This window comes from Molothrus aeneus, chromosome 1 (assembly GCF_037042795.1).
Source record: "Molothrus aeneus isolate 106 chromosome 1, BPBGC_Maene_1.0, whole genome shotgun sequence".
Classification (NCBI taxonomy): domain Eukaryota; kingdom Metazoa; phylum Chordata; class Aves; order Passeriformes; family Icteridae; genus Molothrus; species Molothrus aeneus.
In genome coordinates, this window is record NC_089646.1 from 83821227 (window position 1) to 83844543 (window position 23317).

The 23317-nt window shown below is 40.3% G+C and overlaps 1 protein-coding gene across 2 annotated transcripts in view; it reads right to left on the bottom strand.

The window, feature by feature from the left end:
* GRB10 (growth factor receptor bound protein 10) overlaps positions 1–23317 on the bottom strand; it is a 145473-nt gene that overhangs the window by 98279 nt on the left and 23877 nt on the right. For both annotated transcript variants that reach the window (XM_066560074.1, XM_066560066.1), the window contains one exon: positions 10901–10998. In XM_066560074.1, coding sequence (XP_066416171.1) covers positions 10901–10951 — 51 coding nt within the window. In that variant the 5' untranslated portion in view covers positions 10952–10998. The remainder of the gene's footprint in view (positions 1–10900; positions 10999–23317) is intronic.

Sequence of the window (23317 nt, forward strand, 5' to 3'; positions counted from 1 at the left end):
AAACAGTTCATGCATTGGAAGGCTTTTGTCAGCCCTTGCTCCCTGACCTGCACTGCCTCCAAGCCCTCCAGGCACTCAGACGGCATCACTTCTGCAATGAACCCACAGTGGAGAGGAAAGGGGAACATCTGGCCAGAACTCCCCTAGTGCCTCCCCACCAAGTAACTCGGAGCCAGAGGCAGTCATGACCAAAGGACGGCAGCATCAGTCACATCTGAGGGTGGACCCTCATAAGCCACTCAGCAAGGGGGAGCTTCCCTACACCACCCCAAGGTCAGTCCTGGGGAGATATGGCTGGGAGTGCATACCTTGGAGAAGGCAGCATGGCAGACAGTCCGCTTGGATGTAAGCCTTATGAGAGAGAGTAAGCATCAGGGAAGCCAGGAGAACACCATGACAGGAGACTGAGAGCCAACAGCCTGGCTGGGAAGCCACAAGGGACAGTGCTGGGACAGGAAACACCAGGACAATTGGCCAGCACCTCTAGGTTCTCCTTTGCTTCTGTCACACTGCCAAGTCCCTCATTTTCCACTTCAATACTTCTTCCCAAAAGAAGCACTCACCATCTTTAAGAAGATTAATGTTCAGAATACCTGTCTTGCTCAAAGCAATGAAGTCCTTCTTTGCAGCCAGGTGCATGGGATGGGGAGAAACTTGACACAAATTGGCTAAATCACATTTCTGACCCACTCATAAGCAAACAGTGCCGTTCCAGCTGCAGCCAGCACTGGACTATACAAAGATTTCTGGAGTGAGTTGAAGACAACTTCACAAGTGATCAGTGAGCCAGCTGGGGAAGCATTTTCCTGCTTGACCAACAAGCTGGCAAAGCCAACTGATAGACAAAGAAGAGCCATTTGGGGAGGAAGAGGTTGATGGCAGTGGAGATGATGCAGAGATGACAGTAATGAGTAAGCAAAGAGAGCAAGACTACCAGCAGAATCACAGTCTTGGACTATGAGAAAACAGACTTTTTGGCCTGTTCAAGGATCTGCGTGCAAGGTTCCCATGGCAGACTTCTCTGAAGAACCAAGGCACCCAGGGCAACAATCTGATCTTGCAGGACAGCCTACTCAAACCCCAAGAAAGGTGCACTGTGGCATGCAGAAAGTCACAGGGGAACGGCAGAAAGCCAGCTGAATGGACAGGCATATCCTACCTCAGCTAAAATGCTGAAACACAAAGAGCGTTAAAGAGGAAGAGGTTACACAGAAAGAACATGGAGATTGTGCACATGCAGAAAAGCTGGAGCAAGCAAAGGATGCCAAGAAAAAAACAAGGAATTGTTATATAGGCAAGTAACGACAAAAGGATGGCTGCTACTGGTTTAGTTAGCTCTCAGTTGTGCACAGGATCCAGCAGCTAAGGACACAAAAGAGCAATGATTTTTCTCCCTAGTTTTTCCTAGTTCCTCCTCATGTTTCCCAGTTCTTTGAGCACAGTGCCAGCATCTGGAGGATTGAACCATTACTGAGAGCAAAGGAAAGTTAAGGATCAGACAAGCTAACTAAGAGCAGATAGGATTCATTAGAAGATGCTAAGGATGCTAACCGACACTACGCTAGCAAGGCTACTCTCCGTTATCTTCAAAAGAGTAAGTAACTAATCAGAGGATGATCCTGGTGAGTGCAGAGGCAGAGAACACACTCTTCAAAACAGGTAAGGATGACAATATGAAGCACCAGAAGCTGGTCAGCCTTGACAAGTTGGCAAGAGTATGGAGCAAGTCCTTCCAGAAGTCACTGCCTGGAACTCAAAGGATCTACACTGGCTGTTCCAAAGAACAAGTCATATTCATTTGCAATTTTATAGCATTTGTACTAAGGGTCTTATCTCTCAAGAAACCAGAACACTTACACAGATCATGGGTCACTGTGCTGCCTTCTGATTTCATCTAGCTGTATTTGAAGAAACATACTAGGTTTCTTCAAATACATAGTTAAAATTTTACAATACTGGACAATCATATGGGATTTCTGGAACATCTATTTTCATTAGAAGAGGAGGCACTTCATCTGTACTCCACACAGCCCAAAGCAACCTGCCTCAATATAGCTGAAGGCTATAGAAAAGTCAGTTGAACACCTGAGAAGAACCTACTGCAACAGCATAAAATTGATCAAAAATACCTCTTTGCCTCCACTGAAGTATCAATCCTACAAATCTCATGTGAGCTGAAATAATGGCCTGCCACTCTCCTACTAGCTTCAAGAACTTCTTCAAGAAAGGTGCCAACACCACTTTGTCAGAAACCCCCTCCTGAACTGTACAGAAGTATTCACTCTTCTGGGGAACTTGCCAGCATGACAGTATTTACTGTATGACTAATATGCATTAATGAAGCACAAATGGACAACTATTTACTTGTGCTAATAACTGAAGCGCCTTATTAGAGCTAGGGCCTCTAGCATGAAGGATTGCCAGGCTCCCCCACTTGCCAAAATTATGTCAAAAAATGGAGCCAACGTGTAAGACATCAAGAGCTACAGCCAGTGTGTAGTAGAGTCTTAAGTCATTGTTTAACATTCAGCTCGCAAAGGACCAGCATGCTCCAAAACCACTGGCTGTTTCCGAGGGCTTGTCTTTTGATTGTAGAGGCTAGAATTTCAAATATGCACACTGGTCGTACCAGCACACAGGCCAAAGCTATTTTAAAATAGCAGTAAAGCCTGAGAGCTTTGCTGGGCATTTGTGTTCTACCTTTGATTGCTCACTGTTCTTTCAAAACCAGAAATAAAAACGCTGTATCTTAATGCCTCGGATTAAAATATCAATACTATCTAGCATAAAAGGCCATTAATACCAATAATCTGGCCCCTTGTTCATGAAGGATTCCTGAAAGCTGATCAATTTGGTAAAATTCCATCCTGAAAAAGCAAAGTCAGCATACAAGTCCTTGCTCTGTGCAGCACTTTCCATCCACCTCTCCACAAAGGGAACATACCTACAACACTAGAAATTAAAGACCTCAAAAAGTGGCAGGGTTTTGTGGGAACCTACGAATAACTTTTTAAAAAGACCACTCCAGATTATGTTATATTAGGAATGGAAAAGAAAGTTCTTAGGGGTTGCAAAAAGAGCAGGTAAAGACTGTTTTCAGTCATAGCTAGTACTAGCTTGACCTGATATATTTATTCCTAGCTTTACAGAGTAAATGGCACCTTCACCACACCAAGGCCACAGTGAGTTCAGGCCCTCCATTCTTCTTTGAATCAGCAGCTTCAGTTTGGAGTAGAAAGTCTGCAAGTATAGAAACAAGGATGTCTCTGCCATGAGGCATCACATGAACAAAAAAGTCTGGAAACTGTACCCACAATTTCTCTCTAGAAACAGGAAAATTCTCTTCTCAGATTTGTTCACAGAAACAGCTTCATTCAGAATCACAGGATTTGGGGTGGTAGTTTGGAGAAGTTTTTTCCTCCCTTCTTTTTAACTTAAAAAATTAAATAAGTAAGTGCTTATGAAATATTATTCTTCCTTTAAACAAACAGATTCTCTTTAAACTATGTAACACAAGAAAATGTCCTGGGCACAACTTTATGCAAGTTCTGTATCTAGATATATTTCTTGGAAATACTTAAATATAAGGCAACATTATATCACTGGTCTTTTCCAAGGATAGAGAAGATCTCTCTGAGCCAACTGGCATGGACAACAACACTAAGAACTATCCGAGCCACAATGCTTTCTTGAAAAGTGACAGCTCCAACTACACAGCAATATTATCTTCCGCTTAAAAAACAAAATAACCTTCTCCACTGGTTACTGTTTACTCATATTTAGAACACAGAACATCTGTGTGAGGAAGGTTCATTAAAAGCAGATCCCCTCAACTATCAGTAATGTAATTCCAGTTGGTTATATTCAATGCACTTAAAAAAAAAAAGCTTCCATTCTTTTGTATTTCAGGTTTCTATCTTTTTATATTTATGCAGGCATTTGAAGTGTGAAGCTGTCTTAGGACTGGTACATCAATTCTCTTCTGTTAAATCAGAGCTGTTATTAACATGAAAAAACTCATACTGGTACTTCTCCAAAATAACCAGTTGGTAAACAGCTTGTTAAATATTTACTCATTTGGAAAAGATCCAACTCATGAAAAAATATGCAGGATTTTGTTTGGTGCTATAGTCTGCTAAACTGATTGTTACTATTGCTTCAGAATGTTCTCATGAAGTTTTGTGAGAGAATAGCAGAAAATAGTCTGCTCTTATCAATGTGGGTATGGGTATGTTTTCAGTCTTGAAGTATCATCTCAAAAGCTGCATAGAAGTCAGAACCTAAAGAGACCCACTGCTTTTGATTTTCACGCTGTCACCGATTGACTGGGGTTGGAAGAGACCTCTGGGTGTCACCTGGTCCAATCCCCTGCTCAGGCAGGGCCACCTACAGCCGGTTGCCTGAGATCATGCCTGGGTGGCTTTGGACAATCTCCAAGAATGGAGATTTCACCACCTCTGCCACTCTCACAGTGAAAGAACAATGTCCAATATTAAGGGGGAACCTCCTGTGTTTCCGATCGTGTCCACTGGCTCTGGTCAGGGAAAGAAGCCTGGCTCCATTCTCTTTACAACATTTCAGGTATTTATATACATTCCTAAGATCCCCCCTCAACTTTCTCTCAAGTATAAAAGTAACAAATCGTAGGTTTAAACATGAATGAAAACCAGAGCTAAATCAAGAGACTGCTTGCATTTAACGACAGGGTCAATCTAGTGTTTAAGCATGAAATCATTAACAGGAAGATGCAAAATTAAACTTCTTTACTTTATTTCCTCGCTTGATTTGCAACATCTGTGTTGCAAATTGGTCTATCCTGACCAATGGTAGTAGTAATGCAAGCAGCAAATGGTATGATTGACTACCAGAATGTTTTGAGTCTTTTCTGTTGATGGGTTGAAAAAATTCATATAACTGGAAAATGTGGACTGAGCCACTTGAAATTTCTTGCTTGCATTCACCTTCAAAAAAAGACTTCATGTTTTGCCAACCAACTTCTGTACATTAGAATACAAAAGCAGAAGTGCAAACAGTAAGGTACATACTTGTGACTGGAAATGTAGAAAGGTAAACTAATACCTAATACATCAAAAAACAAAAAAAAAAAGATTGATTACTATTTCTTGTCAGAAGGGAAACTGCAATCAATTGTATAGAAGCTTAGTGCAAGATACAAATTTCTTTGATGTTATTTTGTTTCATAATAAAGTATTCTGATGATACACCATAATAGTGGCAAGTACACTTCCACTCCTCTTTAAGTGGAGTGTGGTAAGCACCACACTACTATTTCGATGTTAGTGAAAACAACTGGTTTCAGGACAATTTTTTAAACAGACTTCTTTCCAAGAAAAATAAAAGCTAGAAATCTAGCTTCAGTTGGTCTTCAATGAAAACTAACAAGCAGCATCAACTCTATCTGTAAAAACATTTGCAGTCTGCACTCAGGGAGACAGATTTCATAACTTCATATTGGAGGCAACATGTCTTGTAAAAACATTCACTAATGTTCGCGCTGCTTTGTACTTTGTCTGCTCCAGTCCGTCAACCCTCTACACCACATCCATGTAAACTGTTAAAACAAGAGTATCGTCAATAAAAGATCTGTTGACTGACACCATATTTCACAAATCTGATGACTTTCTGCATTGGCAGTAGCAACATTTCAGCTTTTCTTTATGCAATATGTAGAAGAATGATGCAATGTAATAATGCATCTGGTGTTTTTTCACTCAGCTATGCCCAAGGACTTTGAAAGCCTGCTTGTGCACTCTGGTCCTTCCATATTGCCCTCTTAGGGTAAAAAAACCAAACTCCAGGATTAATTTTAAATTTTATGGAAGCAGAATCCTTGTACGTTTAAGCCTAATAAGAGTAAATTAAGCCACCGTATGTTTTGAATCTTGAAAATCATGTATTGGGTTTGCAAGAGAAGGCTTTGAGAGTGGGGGGAAGGACCAGGTTGGCTTCTGTGAAGAAAAAAAACAAAAAAAAACCCCATCTGCTCAATTGTGTCCTGGTTCTGACCAAGACAGGGTTAATGTTTGGAGTTGCTGGGAGGTGGCATTGCTAAGACAGAGAGGTTATTCTACACCACCTCACCTCATTCCCCGGGGTCAGAAAAGGGGCATTCTGAGAAGGGGTTCCTTCCTGATGAGCAAGCCTGGCACTGGGTCAGGTTCCCTGAGCATCCTGCATGTGAAATCACTCTAATAAACACTTTTGTTGTCAATATTGTTGCTGTTACTGTTCCTTTTCTTATCTCATGGCTGTTCCCAGTAAACTGTTCTCATCTTAACCTGTCATCTTTGCCTTCTGTGCCTCCAATTCTCCTCTCTGGCCACCCCCAGTGGTAGGGCTGGGGGAGCAACCCAGCAACAGTGTGATTTGGAGAGCCTCAGTGGGAGAACTAAATCAAGGAGTACCATTCCTAAACCATGACAAGTTACAGATGAAGAGAAGAGTGGGAATATGGAGAGAAACAGCTCTGCAGAAACCAGGGTCAGTGAAGGAGGGGGAGGAGGTGCTCCAGGAACTGGAGCTGAGGTTTCCCTGCAGCCCATGGTGCAGATCATGGTGAAGCAGCTGTGTCCCTGCAGCCCCCATGGAGTCCCACAGGGGAGCCAGAGATGCACCTACAGCCCATCCAGGGCTCTGTGCTGGAGCATGGAGATGCACAATTGAGGGTGTGACACTGTGGGAAGCCCATACTGGAGCAGGCTACTGCTCACCTGTGCACCCATGGAGAGAGAGAAAAGCTCACACTAGAGCAGGTTATGCCCTGTGACCCCGCAAGGCACAGCAGCCTGTTCTGGAAGGACTGCACCCCATGGAAGGGACTTATGCTCATGTGGGAGGGATCCACACTGGAGAAGTTCATGGAAATCTCTCTCCCTGGGAAGGGCCCCATACTGGAGCAAGGGGAAGAGTATGAGTAGTCCTCCCCCTGGGGAGGAAAGATTGTCAGAGACAATGTGTAATGAACTGACTGTAAACCCCATTCCCCATCCCACTGCATCACTGGAGGGGAGGAGAGAGCAAATTGGGAGTGAAGTAGAACGTGGGAAGAAGGACAGGGTAGGGGAAATGTGTTTTTAAAATTTATCTCTATTTCTCATTACTTTACTCTGATGTGATTGGTAATACATTAAACTAATTTCCCCCAAACAATCTGTTTTGCCTGTGATGGTACCCAGTGAGTGATTTCTCCCTGCCTTTACCTCATCCCATTAGCCTTTTATTATGTTTTCCTCTCCCTGCCCAGCTGAGGAGAGGAATGACCAGAACCGTTTTGGCCTGGTGCCTTTCTTACCACAAATGGCAAACGACATCTCCAAAGAATCGATCAACAATTGTCAAGATATTCAAACAGTGTCAGGCAGACAATAAGGGCCAAAACATAGGTTTCAACAGCCCTCTCCAAGCCCACTTGGATACAAATTCTGCAAACAAATGTTTTTCATGCAAGTTTTTTAACAATACAAAAGATTTTATGCACACAAACATGGACTGCAGCATGTATACCTAAATTAACACCAAATAACAGACTGTTTAATACCAAAGTGGCAGAGATGACCGAGTCATATAGAAGGCATCTGGATGTAAAAAGGGTGAGGATTATTGCATCCATCAAGGTAATTCTCTAATTAAATTAAGGATTTATTCAAATCAAAAGGGGTTTTTTTCCTCCCCTTTCACTAAAAGACAAACCCTCTCTTCTCTAACTGCTCAATCTAAGCAAGCCATCCCTGAAAATAAAAAAAGCAAGTTACCAAAAAAACCACACTCAGTAAGATGAAGCACTCCAGAAAAACAATATGCCATGGACTTTGATCAGATGACCTCCAAAGGTGTCTTATAACTTACTGTATCATTTTATTGAAAACAAGGATCAAAGCTGCCATACTAAAACCTGGAGGACCTCTGCCTAACTGCTCCTCCAGAGAAAGGCAGAGCAATGTTGCTATTGTAGTTCTAGTATTGGCAGCAAATCATCTCCCCATCCACAAATCTGACATCACTGAAAGAGGCTTTCATTACAGTAGCTAGTCTCTGATTAATTCTCTTATGTATTTAATTCCTACTCTTGAAGTGCACAAAGCTTTTCAAGTATGATGTGCACTATTTTGCACTCTTATCTGATCAAGAGGATTATTAGCAATCCTGAAATCCACAGCTCTGTACACACAAGAGAAAGCAATTCCCATTTTCTCCCTACTTTGTGGCTAAGTGCTTGTAGTCCATTTTATACCAAGTTACAAGTTCTTTCTCAAATAAGAATTCAGCTCAGTAAAACCAAACTACATTAATTATTACTGAAGTCATACCTGCATCTTGGTCATGAGAAAACAAACAGAAGGCAGGTGGAAGACAAACAGAACATTCCTGTATGCCCAAAATTTTATCTTCATAAACTGAGAAAAAAAAAACAACTGGGGTTTTTTTGTTATTTATGTCACTGAGACTTGTACAATTAATGCAAAGGGTTAAGGAACTAAATATTCCCCAAGAGTTCAAGTCACTGCACATAAATACTGTTGTGACTACAGATTGCAAAAGAACGGAAACACAGTAAATCATCCCATTTTTTCTGAGAAATTCTGGGACTATGTTCTGAATTTCCAGGAATAGAAGACAAATACTGCCAATTCTCACTGCTGGATTTTTATTGAAGAGTTCAAGAATCTGGAAAGGACTCTTGAAAGCCACTGAAAGATAGTATTGATTTTTTTTTTTTTTTAAACAGAGCTGGAGATTGTTTCTAGGAGAATGCACTCAGTGTGACTGGTTTATGTGCAAACTCCTGAGAAAGTTAAAAGAAAAAGAAGAAAAAAAAAAAGCTCTTAAACAAGACCTGAGAGGTTCTGAAAGCAGCAAGCCTTGCAAACAAAGAGCCCAGTAAGAAAGCCAGAGATCTATACTTTGCCCATCTCTCCAAAAATATTTTAAAAAATAAGAAAAGGTGGATTGGCAGCAAGACATTCTAAAGGATATTCTGTAGGGCATACTTACTTCCCCAGGTTCTCATTTTTCTTGCCTTGAATATAATCCCAACCTCCAATTTGCCAATTTATTCTAATACTGAATTTACAGCATTAAGGTCCCAACCTTGGGATCTCTGGAGCTGTCCTTCATAGTTTCTCATTCACATTAAGTAAGAAAATGTGCTGAAAAAATAGAATACTTCTTTACACTCTAATCTCGAGCATATTTAGTTTAACCTTCTTTCAGCCCTTTACCAACAAAATGCTTTCACTGCAGCCAAATTTGAAAGACAAGTTGATGAAAGCTCCTAAGTCAGATTTAGTAGGGGTGGAAAAACAGATGTTCAGGATTTTTTTAATGCAAACTTCAGTTCTGACAGAAGGCACAGTAGTTGTGAATGGGCTTCCAGAGCTAGTCTTCAAACTGGTTATAAGCACTTAGGGTAGTTAATACACAGTAAGCTTTGACCAAAAATAACTGAGTCACTTTCCCACCATCTTAATTTAAGTCACCCCATGTTGCTCTGACACTTCCAGTCTGCTGACTGCCCCAGACTAAAGCAGATTATCTACAGGGCTTGTCAGAGAAAGGGGAGTACCAATGAAAATTCACATTTTTACTTCCTATGAACCACTAAAGACACTGTTTTCACAAGAGAGATTGACACTCAGTTGAAGAATTTGCAGCTCAAAAATGACTGCCTAGAATGTCAAGTTTCTCTTACATAGCTCTCCTTTCCCTCAGCTTCACATCATGACTCAGATGATGCTTTAAATGAACTGGAAGCATAATTTCACAGTGCATCAAAATTATGAAGTCCAGGCACATCTATTCACATATTCTTTTAAACTCATAGATCCAAGTAGAGTAACAGATTTTCAGGACATCCAATTTCTCAAAGTCCAGTCTATTTTTATAGCTGCAAAAGAAGCTATAAAAGAACTGTTATGTTTTTCCTGCTATCGGGAAAAGCATTCAGGTACATTCAGCTGACAACTCAGCATGTACTAACATTAGACTTTTAACTAATTAGAGGTTTCCTGTTGGGGAAAAAAATTGTAATTTGACATATTACACAACATGCATGAATACTAATCTTAAAGAGATTTTTTGGAAATGTTGTTGTTTTTATCTGTCTTTTTCCTTTTCTTCCCAATGTGTAGCATGACTGTAGTAATCACTACTAGCAATGTTTCTCTTGGGACAAAAGGAAAAGGTTTTAATGTCACATGACCCTGTTTAATTATTTGTGTATCTGCAGGGTCCAAAATCATAACTGAATCGTCAGGGCAGTAATCATATGAAAACAGAAGATAAAAAGTGCAAAGAAAAGATCACATCCAAACTAGCAATTTACAGTTTCATAAAAAATACACAGCAAGCATTATGCCAACTGAAACTGCCCAGGGGAAAAAAGAGAAGTTTTACATGCATTTTTGTCAAGTACCTTTGAATATAGCTGAGGGTTTTTAAAATATACTCTTTGTAATATGCCATATTGGCTGCTTAGATACAGCACAATGACTCAAAAACATAGGATCTAACCAAGTATAAAAATCTCTGCCTTTGTTCCTACAAATATAGCATTCTGCAAGCTGATACATTTTGATGCAAGGCATTTCATTGGGATTGTAGCTTGCCACCTCTTCTTTGGAAACAAGTGCCCTCTCCCAATTAGGAAATGGCTATTTTGAAGACAAATATCAAATCTGTATATATTAATGACAGTCTTTTCAGCAGCAGAACTTGAACACAGGATGGTAACAGAGGCTCTGTTTCCAAAATGTTAGCAAAACCCAGAGAATTGCCAGACAGCTATTAGCAGTTTGATGAAAAGTTTGAATGCACAATCAATCACCAGCACACAGCAATATGATGCTACAAGCTGACACGAACATGCAATTTCACAACTTACTATCCGATAAGGAAGATGTAAAAAGGAGTCTGGGCAGCCAGCTAAAGCCATTTGTTCCTTCAGATTTTCTTCAAATTACATCTACTGCTTCCCAGGACCTGCAGAGTACAAACAAACTGTCAGAAACCATACTGAAGACATTTCATCAGCTTATTATTGAAAACAGTTGGAGGAGGGAGACCAAGAAGATCAAGATGAGGTGATGAGGATTTGCATCAACTTGAAGTAGAAAATGTGCACATTTGCTGCCTGTAGCTTAGCAAACACATTCAATTTGATATTTCATTTAAAAACCCAACATAACTTCTCAGGCTGTGTAGCTCCTGCTTTATTTCCACTGTTAAGGCAAAAATGAAGGCCTCCCTTCACAGCAAAACCCCAGTCATTTGAAAACTGGCTCTAACCACCTGAGGCTATGTTTTCAATTGTGGAAAGAAAACTGAAATCTCTGAGTTAATTAAGATGACAGTCACTTATCACAGAATCATTTAAGTTGAAAAAACCCATAAGATCACCAAGATCATTATGCAGCATCAGCCTTCAAAGCCTGGCTACACAGCTCCTAACCTTTACCCTTTCCTGCCTGCCTTTTCCCCTGTGGTTTTATTCTCACACAATATATCAAACAGACTGTCACATACAAATTCATTCAGGTCTTGCACTTGTTCTTCTGAGTGATTATTAGCAGCAGCTTTGCAAGGTGAGTTGTGTATCCTTTAAAGCACCACTTTGTGATCAAGTAGAGCTTGAAAAGAAATCTGCAAACATTTAGAGGTACATATGGCTAAAGAACTATAAATAAGAGGGTAATATAATGTCAAGACAGTTATTATAACTGCCTCATAAAAAGGAAACAAAAATAAATCTAAATAAATAAGTAAATAAATAAAGCACTATTTCCTGCTCCAGCATTTCTTCCTACCTGCAGGGGTGGACACACCCCTGTAGAGTAAGACAAGTGATGCCACCTCCAGGTAGATGAAAAAGGTACTATTGGGGAAGAGAAAGCAGGCTGCAAAGCACAGTCACAACTTTTACTTCTACCATGAAAGCAAGCTCCTGTCTGGTATGTTGTTAATTATCAAGTATGTGCTCAAAACAAAAGCCCAAGTTTTAAACAGTCTACTCACTGCTCTCTGGTAAGCACGACCTGTCACCAAACCAAAGCTGTCAGCAAAATTTATGGGACAGCTAAGTGAGGGACAAGGGTAAAAAAACATCTTGGACAAACTGTTCCTGGATGACTTCCTGCCTAAGGCCCACAAACCGTGCACTCATCAAGGAAGCTTTATTTTACTTAGGTCCAGGATGAGTTTGGCTGAGGTATGGTAGCCTCCTCCTCTATCAGTAAGGCAGGCAAACTCCTGGGAATTTCTTTCCAGGAAGTAGTTACTGGGTTTCTGCAGTGATCAATTCATACAGCCAAGTACCCCAGGAGGAAACTGGTTTTGGCAATAGCAAGTCTGAAAATTCATTTTCCCAAATATGCACAAATCCGGTTATTTATTCTAGGTAAGCAAATACTATGGAAAAAAAAAAATTAAACCCAAAAATCTTATAGGACTCAAAGTGGGGGGAAGGCCACATCAAGCATCTAACACTGTAGACACGTTACTAAACTTGCACTATTGCTTGTCTTTAAACATATAAAGAGTGGTCTACAGCCTTCTAACTACTTCTCCACACCTAAAAGTTTGCAGTCAGTTTTAAAGATTGATCTGAAGATTTCACTTTAATCACCCAGTTTGTTCTGGGAGAATTAAACACAGATTTAACAAAAGCTCTTAAAAGCCTTTTCACTTGGGCGAGTACTATTGTTTTTTCTTTCTCATAAGCACATCTACAGAGAAATTAGGCAAACCACTGAAATAGCTGTTATGAAGTTGGTAAAATGCATCAATAAAGAAATCTGTATTACTAGCCTCTAAACCCACCAAGACTAAAGAAAGTTAACATAAAGGGGGAAGGGAAAAGAATTGAGCTCTACACTGCAACAGTTTTATGTTTATTATCACTTCAGTATTTAGACATTAGGAAAAGGCATAACTGCTGCAAATTTAATGGTAGGTTATTTAGGACTGAATATCAAAATACTGGTCCTTTGACATTTCAGCAAAAGGCTCCAATTCACTTACAGCAAGATAGATTAAATATGTTCCAAAACAATACCAGACCAATTTGTCTACTCTAGGGTGTGCTGCAGTTTATGCCACAGCTCCATTACACCAGTGGAAGATCATAAATTACCTCAAACAATAGTTGGAGTCAAGACTGCATAATTCATCAAGAACCATTTGCTTTGCTGATACATTCTTGAGGATTCATTTGTTAACACTGCAGAAACAGAGGAAAGCAATAATCTCTAGATGGTATCATTCCTGGTCAGTCACACATTAACACTGATTTAAGATCTCATCTCTTTTGATCTGTCTAAAAACAGTTTATCAACCTAGTCCTACCCCAGGAATACAAAAAACCCTTTGCTCACCTTTAAGACCTAAGTTCTTTATACCACATCAACAAGTAATAAATTTCATAGGGACAGAACTCTACACCAATTCATGTGTTTATGACCTTAAAAAGAGAAACAAATCAATTTTTCCTGTGCTGTTGTCTTTATACATGGTATTTAGCATGTCATTTCTCATCAGAGACTGTAGCTGCACACAGACATACATGTTCTTTCCATACAATTTACACAGCACAAATCACAAAGAGGTATTCAAGTGGCAAGTTACTGCCCTTTTCCTAAAATGCCTTAGATGAAGGAGGGAAATTCCAAAGGATTGTAAATAGGAAACAAGCTATGTAGTCAATCACTGTTAGAAAACTCAGGACATTCAGTGGTGAGAACAACTGTCATGCAGCATTGAATGATGCAGCCTGTGCACATTCAGAACCAGGAGATTTCATGTGCTTTTATTGGCTTCAGAGCTCTGCCTTGGACAGAGGCCCTGAAAGGAGGACAATCAAGATAAACCACATTTCAAAGGTCACGAGACTAATTTTTGGTATAACATTCTCCAGAATAAAGAACAGACTATTGTGAGGCACAGCTTTGATATCTCAGCCTCTCAAAAGTGTTAAACAAACTCACACGACCTAAAAGATTGATATTAATCCTGCATGGAAAACACTGCAGGTATGCACCCTGGAGATTGTCACTGCTCTGAATGGGTTGTTTATGTCACAATCAAATTACTCAGCTAACCAGCAGATTAAGTTGTCTCTTAACTGCAAATTAAGCCCATCACCAGGTATGTTTTTCTGATTTATCACTTGTTATCTGCACATTCCCAGCAGAGGAAATGGTATCTCGCCCAGCACTCTGGAAGCAGACACAGCCTACGCACCTACGGATACTGTGGTAGGAAAATGGCAGGGGTATGGTCACTTTGCCAATTCAGGAAGTTTTCCAGGTTCTACATGTGCCATCTGTCAAAGTCTTTAAATTCAAGAGAAAAATAATTTTTAAAACGCAATTGCTTGCAGATTAGTTAGGAACAGGAGGAGGAGGAGGAAAAAAAAAAGAAAAGGATTTTAACCTGGCAGAGTTGCAAGACAAGCTCCAGAGCTCTTGAAAACTGGATTTATGCTCTTTTATAAAAGGTAACTTAACAAATTTGTTCTATGTTATACCCTCTTAAGTATTTCATCATTTTTCTTCTATAATGTTCTGCTTTCTATAGCTGAACTATTGTGAAAGAGGGAAGGGGAAAAAGCTTCAGCATAGCCTTAATTTTGACCTGAAGTGCTTTATCTAAGATCTCAGGTTTTACATACAAGTTAAAAATCCTTCCCTCTGTTTAATGTATATCTTTCATTCTCTCAGCCATTAAGTATCACTATTCATTACTCCCCACAATACTGAATGACGTTTTGCAGACCAAACCTGGATTTTCCTAAGAAACCAGAAAAAGGTCTTAAAAATATTCTTCTTTAACTTACCTTCAGAACTGCCTGAATTAAGACTACTGGACTGCATTTAACACCTTAAAGACCCAGGGAGAAAAAGATCCTCTCTTCTTGGTCTACACAAGCAGCAATCTCCAAGACTTTATCTGGCTGTTCTCCTGGCTGTAGGCTGCCCACTACTTCATACCATCTAGGAAAGCATTCTGTTTTTTATTTCAGACATGTCTGTACATATATACATTATATACATACATATATATATATATATATATATATATATATAGACACACATGTCCAGGTGTTTATCTGCATCACCAAAACAAGGTTTACAAGATGAGGCGAGGCAGTTCTATGGATACACCGAGCAACCCTCTGCAACACAGGCATGAGTACCCATACCCTGACACTTTCTTACCAGTCTACTCCTATTGCCATAGTTACAATGGAAATAAAATTGGATACAAGCAGCATGAGGCATGCCAGCGAATTTTCCCTAGTTGAAAGACCTGACAGCTAGCAATGTCCCCAGCTGCACTGATACTCCAAGATCCAGATGTGCTTTTTCATGCAAGATCCAGACAATTTCTCACAAAAATGAAGCCTGAATGACTATGTGGGCTGAAAAGAAAGTGCCATCAGATTCCTGAACTGGCTGGACCAAGGAGACTAAAACGCCCTTGGCAGTACACAAGTTTGCCATCAGATTTCACCATGGCTTCAGCATCTTCCCCTCTTTTAGTGATAGCTTCAGGTGGAGACTGTGTCAATTTACAACACTGAGAATACTCCTCACCCTTCCTAAGGGATCACTTGGCCAGCAGGACTGAATTCATGCCCTCAAACATTTTACTGACGACTTTCTCAAGTGGTCAAGTTTCTCACTTACTCAGTCCAAACACACACTTGCTACTCTCAGCTGATTTATGTTCCTCCTCACACCCGAAGTCTCCAGTCTGTCCATGCTGAAAAACAATACCTGGCTAGTTCCCCTTCAAACAAGTTTTTTTTTTTCCTCTAAAACACGTCCCCAAACACTCCAGAATGGAATCACTCTCCAACCACAAGCTGCAATGACATGGTCGTCAACACCCTGATGGCCTACTGAGATTAGCAGCAGGTAATATTTAAAATACCTGCAGCTTTCCCAATTTCTCTCCATTTTCCTTATAGGAATTGGTATCTTCACACTCATTTTGTTACACTATATACCCAAAAGGCATTTGCAAGTCTATGATATGGAGCAACTGCCGAACTAGAGCAATACTTTGCACATCTTTGAAAACAAAGCATTGTTCTAGCTGAAATTTCAGGCAAGTGTTGCGCACTAAAATGAAAAGCACTGTTCAAAATATAAATCATCAATCAAAAGCACTTCAGTTACGTCCAAACACTCCCACGAAACCATACTAAAAAATCTGGTCTTATAAAAAAAGGGAATATAATTCTCTTTTGCCATTCTTAATTGCAAAGCTGTTAGTCTAAATATTACACCTTGTAAAGGAAGCCATTTGCCATTGTACTTTTGCCAGAAAGTGAAGAATCTTGGCAACGGCAATTCAGGCTTTTGAAAGCCAAAACAGATACATACTTCAGAAGAAGCACAGAAGAGCTGATGCCATCCCACTTCGAGCCTTGCCAAATAAAATTAAATAACATATACGCAGTTCAGCAGTTTTTGGTTTCCTGAATCTGCCTAAAATTTTGAAAGGGCTCAAGACTGTGAATTCATGTTCATCTCCTGATAGAACACCTTCACTGACAGCAAAGATAAGGTCCTGAGAAAAAAAACAGTATTTAGCCCAACAACATTGGACAACACCACCAAAAAAACCAACCAAGAAAAAAAAAGCAACCAAGAAAAATAACCAGAAAAAAAAACCACAAACCCAACAAAACAAACAAAATCAAAAAACCAAACAACAAATCCCAAACCTATAATGAACTTTGGAAATATTGACAAAACTCTGCAGTTTCACTGTCTTCCTTGATCACTGAAAATCCTCTTCTGTCTTCTAATAGCTTCAAAATAGCTTCAAACCCATTGCTTTGAAGCAGGAACTTTGGCAACTAAACAGAGACTTGTACCAAAGTCTAAATGAAATGCTAATTAGACAGAAACTGAAATAAAAACCCATGTAGTATTCAGCAGACAACCCCACCAGCAAGCCATATGCAGAGGTAGGGAAGTTGCAAGGATGCATGACTGGGACATGAGAGGGACATGAGGCAGCCCAAGGTGAACTTCATCTGACAATGCCATGACTAGTGGCCTCCAATTCTGCACATATGGTTTCTCACTACATCCTTTGCCTCCAGAGAATAAAAAAAATGCTGCCTCCATTCTCTCTGTGTTGTCACTGTCTTGCCTCGCCTGCCCACCCCAATCTAGTCACATTTCTCGTAAAACAGAATCCAGAATTTTATAATTTTGGGAAGCAGTCTAAATAATTATTTCCTTATGTTATTTTAAGCTTTTATTATCCAACCTGAAGACTTAGAGTGAAGTTATACAACAGTCAAGATGATTTAATAGCTTGTTACTGCCAAAAACAGGACAGACATCCCACTCTCTTCATCAGCCCCTGCTCTGCTTTATTCGTCCACTTCCTCCCAGCAGCTTCATGGCACTCCCTCCTTCTCCCCCTTTTGTGTCATGTATGGTCCTTAATGAGTTCAGCTTGTGTTAATTAACGCATTTGTTTTGCTGGGTTAGTGCTCTGCTAAGGAAGCAAATGCAATAAACTTAGATCTGACAGGCAGTTCAGTTGGCACAATGTGAACGCAGGAGACCTCGAGCAAGAGGGGAAGGGAACAGCATCACCCCCTCTCCAGTGGCAGCTAACTATTACATTGGCCAAGGCAACCTGTGAACTTTCATTTTCTTTGTTTACTGCTATTAGGAGCTGGCAAACCTTTCCTACTGCACATCCGTGAGAATTAATGCTTTCCAGGCATCTCACAGAAGTTAAACATTTGGACAGATCTCCAAATAAAATACAAAGTTCTTCACAAAGGCACTTAACTTTCACCTTCTGGTAGCAGCTCAACTAAAGTCTGCCTCTGTTGCATACTTACCAAAACATTGCTTTTTGCATAACACACTACTGAGCCTTTATGCTTACAACAGGCAACTGATGTGAATGGTCCTTCCCTCTGCTCTGTGGTGGGATTTGGAAGCCAAGGGCTCTAGACCTCCCAGCCCAGAGACTAAACTACACACAAGACATTTTTCTAAACAATTAAAGTTCATCAGCCTATGCGCAGTGTTGCTTTTTTGGGTTGTTTTTTTGTTTTGTTTTTTTTTTTAAGAAAGTCAGATCATTACAGATTCTGTTTGAAACCGTATCTTAATCTACATGCCTGTCCATAAACATCCATTGGACAGATCTACCAGACTCAACTTGCCTTTACTAAGGTGACAAGATAGTAGCATGCACTCCTCAGCTGTTACTTTTACAGCCTCCAGACAGAAGCTAGGAGGCTGTAAAACTAACAGCTGAGGAGTGCATAATAATAGTTGAAATATATATACAAAGGTTTGATAGAGAGACTTTTCAATTCATAGAGTAGCAATCTGCAGCAAGGATGTCCTGCTCCCAGCTTCTGCTCCCTTATTTCTCTACAACATTCCTTCATTTTGGAGGAGAATCTTCCAAAGCATGCAGAAACCTTTTTTCCCCTCCTGGCTGATGCAAAGGACAAAGATATAAAAAAAAGAGAAACAACAAAAGACTACAATCTCCTATCACATGATCTACTGATCAGTTTTTCAAGCATTTTAAGCCTGTTTCATCCAAATTATGCATTCATCAATCACCATAATTATCCACAGCTATTTTGCTTTCCTTGGATCTTTATGCAGGGGGCACAGTAGCTTCTCAAACAACTTGCCAGGTTTTGGTTAAGACCATGCCAGCTACAGTGGGCTGACCATCAGGCTGACTTCAAAACCAACACTCACACTTGTGCACAGAAAGCAACAGGCAGATATCTATCAATACCATTCACATCCCTCCTTAGGGTCTCTCCTGCTCCCCAGAATTTTCAGGCAGGTTAAAATACTTTTCCTGGATTTAAAACTTCATTATTGTGGACCAATGACATCAGACATTAGGGTTTCTACATTGACAATTTACAGGTTTTAATGCTGATAGTTAACACAGTAATTGTACATGTATCACCCACTGCTCTCTTCATTCAAGATTTTTTTTGGGAAGAGTTATTAACTAGGATTATCAGAAGCTTTTCTATAGACATCAAGCTTTGTGTTTTTTAAGAAAACCAATTGAAAGAGGCTTTTACAGTTATCTGTGATTTATGTTCATGAATAAGCACTGGTTTATTTACATAGTCCCATTGCATACAGATGGTTGAGGCTAGAAGGCAAGTTTAGACATTTCAATTCAAACTGCCAGCTACTCACTAAGATGGTATCTTTTTGAGATAGCATAAAAAGCACCTCTCACTTAAGTGAGAAGGTTACTCTCAGTACACCTCATTTATACAGTTAGAGCACTCAAAAGAAAGACTTTCTGCTTAGCCTCTGAAAAAAAATATCACATTCTGTGAGCAGAGACACATTCCCCAGCATCAACTGTATGTTAATTCACCCTCCAAGTAGTTTTGTGGTAACGACTCCCAAACATTATTTATTCCAAAGAATTCAGCTGTTGAAACAATTCTGACGAGGACACCATAGTAAGTAACAGCAGCAAGTAGCAAAAATAAACAAGCAAACCCCTTTTACCTCTCATGTATAGCAGGGTAAGGGTTACCACAGAAGGGCTTGTAAGTGATAATGCAACAGAGCCAGGAGAGCTCTGGACTACATCAACCCCAAGCAACTACCAACTCTGCTTCTAGTTGCAAAGAGTGCAAGGAGGCAACTCCAACAGATACTGTGCTGCTCTTGAGATGAACAGAAAATCCTGTCTACTCAAGAGGGCTATAGTAAAGAAGTGCAAGAAGTGCAGGAGATAAGATGCAGAAATTAAAGGAATACGTACACCCTTGACTGACTGGAACATAAAAAACTGTACCCAATTTGGAGACTGCACTCATTCACTCCTATGCAATGAAGCACCAGCAGTGCCAGAGCTCGCTCCACTGCAAAAAACCTGCTTGTAGTTTTAAGATACTGATGTCACACATACCCCATGTGTACTTTAACACTGCCTCACTAACAAATCACAGCAATCTCTTCTTAGAGCAAAGAGACCATTTTGTAATCTCAAATGCATTTGCTGGCATTATGCAACACACAAGCTTCAAATCCACGGGTGGCTTACGGTTAGCAGCAGGCAATCAGTGCCGACTTTCAGAACACAACTAAAATGTTACTGGTGCTCTATTCTTGAATACAGGCTAAGAATTTCTATAAATAAATAAATAAAGGATATCTGCAATGCAAAAGTCTTTCTTACCCTCTTACGTTTTTTAGCCCTTGAAAAACAATTTCAAGCTGACATCTCAAAAGCGAGTATGCTGACCTACTTGCAAATATAATACCACCCTGGGACAAACAGGGCATAGCTTTTTCAAGTAAGTGTAAACAAAACAGAAAATAAACCTACAGAATAGGTTAATATTTTGTACAAGAGCTAATGTTCAACAAAAAGCTGAAATCTGGCCAGCTGGTCACATGTTTCATGTGCATTACTGAACATTTATTTACTGCTATTAACTTGTACCTGCAGAGAGGAAGAAAGAAGATATTCTTCCTTTGATTCTGAAGGTCAGGAGGTGACCAAAATCCCAGCTTAATGAAGACTGTGGTGAGGTTGCAAGTGTCACAGCTTCCACCAACCCTTTCAAAATGCAATGTTGGAAAGACAGGGAAGAAAACTGAAGTAATACCACCCAGGCTTCATAGACTATGTCAGCTTAATTAGAATGGCATTTTGGCAGTACTGAGAGATTACATATTGAAGGCTGAGTAGCAGGCCAAATAACTTGACTAGAATATTTCACCAAGCCACCTACATTAACAGCTTTTTCCCTACTGTACTTTCAGGGTGCCATAGAGGAAATCAGGCCTTGTTTCAGGCCTTATGAGGCTGTTTAACAGAGGTATGAAATGTTGAATATCCCCAGCACTAAAGGTTTACTAGATATGCATTAAACAAGGAACATCCCTAGTTAACCTTCAGACTCCAGAGCTGCCAGAGAGGAACATTTGTTCTCCAAGGGTGTAGGCTCCAGATGTAGCCAAAGTGCCTTCCCTCTATGCCAACATACTGCAACCCACAAAACACCTGTACTCCAAGCCTGGAACCCACACATTGGTCCCAACTGCATTCTCCCACTTCCAAGGTTATCCAACTGGTACTGGCAGCAGTTTTGGAAAGCAGGGAGAAGACAGCAAATAAGTGTCCCCCACACACAACATCGTTTCATAGGCCTGTAGTACTTTGCCCACAGAAGCAAATCGACATCCAGGCTGCGCATGGAGCTGACCACAACACTACTACAGGATATGAAGGCAGTCATGTACCCTAGGTGGTGGTGGTATGCATACAGGAGAAATGTACACGCCTGCACTGCCACATCAGTCAGGGAGGAGAAACAGGCTCTCCTTATGTGCAGTCCATCTCATTCCACAGCAGCTGTCTGGATGTCAGAGAAAGCTGGGGCTTGCATGAGATGAGGTCAAGAAGCCACTTACAATCCCCACAATTCAATGAAGCACACCATTGGAGCACCTGGCTCTTTCCAGTGACAAAAACATGAATTTAAAAAACTGTTCCAGACATAGCCATCCATGATCTGGAGACAAAAAAAAAAACCAGCCAAAGGAATCCCTCCCCAATGTACAGCCCTGAAACTTCAAATTCTCAGCACCTCTGGACAAGACTGACAATTATGCCAGACCAGCCATGCACTATATCCCCAGACTTTTGGTCTCTGTACTGCAAAAGTAAATCCTGACAAAGCTTCAGTTTCTCCCATCATCATTTGGGGTTTAATTTCACTCAGTGTGTCTGTGTGTATAATATATATATTATACACACATATTACACACATGCACTTACATGTGCCTGTGAACTCAATGAACTCTAGATGAAGAGGTCCTTTAGCAGCAGCACAGAATGCAAGATGGCATGGCAGAACTCAGTCGACCTCATGAAAAATAAAAAAAATCTCAGTTCCCTTCCCTGAGTTTCTTTCACTGTTTGATGCAGAGATTTTGTTCACACTTCGCTCTTCCAAAAAGTTCTCCCTCTCCCAAAATACACTGCAGTATAATAAAACAAAATGTTTATCAAAGGAGCAGATGAGCTCTCTTGCAAAAGCTTCTGTGAATATCACAAATTTGAATTTCTAATTGCTGCTGTTAATTGATAAAATAACAATTCCAAAATTTTTTTTGCTACTTTGTATTTTGATCTATAAAAGCATTCACTCATCATTAATACAATCAATTTGACAGATTCATCAGAAAACTCTCGATTTTCATTTCAGCCTTGCTAATTAGCAACTATTTTATTAAAAACCAGCTCTGCATGAAGAGATGGCTTCACACAACTGCCTGTTTTACACAAATACCTCCCACAGGCTTTCATGCTACTTTCTGTCACTGGAAGAGGGAGAATATTCCCTTTACCTAATGCTCTGATGCATACAGATCTCAGCAATCACTAGCTTGTAATACTCCCCATCTCCTTCAAACTGACAGCAGTACCACAGAATTTGCTACCAATGCCCGACATTCTCTCCTCTTTATTGCATCACTGGTCTCAGATAAATTGCACTATGTCTTGGAAATGATCACATTTGTTTCCTGCAACATCTTTGCCTATGCATCTTTTCCAGTCCAGGAACTTGTATAAGTCAACAGCCTAAAATGAGCAGCACAATTTTCATGAGGACACTCCCATTAAACTAAATGACAATCTCCTCATTATACAAACCCAAAATGTTTCTCTCCAACTGGATGCCTCTCAGGAGTCAGGTTTAAGAAAGCTACTCCATACAGAAGTGCTCTTCTCTCTGTGGCAGGTGATGATAGCCACTGTTCCCAGAGAAGTTCTGAGTTGCAGAACTTCCTAGTCTTGTCTCTTAAGCTGCAGGCATACCCTCATACTCTGCTCCTGCAGAAATGCAACAACACATTGCCTAACGCAGCACTCCGGTCAGTCTCAGTGGGACAAGTAAGAAGCAGGAATTACACATATATAATTTTTCCCATGACAGCAAGTAGCGGCACTTGATTAGAAAACACTTTGCAGCTCAAGTTAAGAAATGCAGGATTATAGAAAATCACTACCAATGCATGGGGAGGGACAAATATTGAGCACACAAGAAAACAAGCACCTGAGTCACTCCCATGGCCTATGGGACAGAAAGACATGGCTGATTTTCTACCAGACTTTGATGATGGATCCCTAAGTCTTAACACAGATCTGTCTCAGGCAGGTTAAACCTTTTAAGGTTTAAATGCCTAATGAGATCCACTGTAAAACACACCAAAAAAGACAACTGGAAAGCGCAGAATGACTCTGC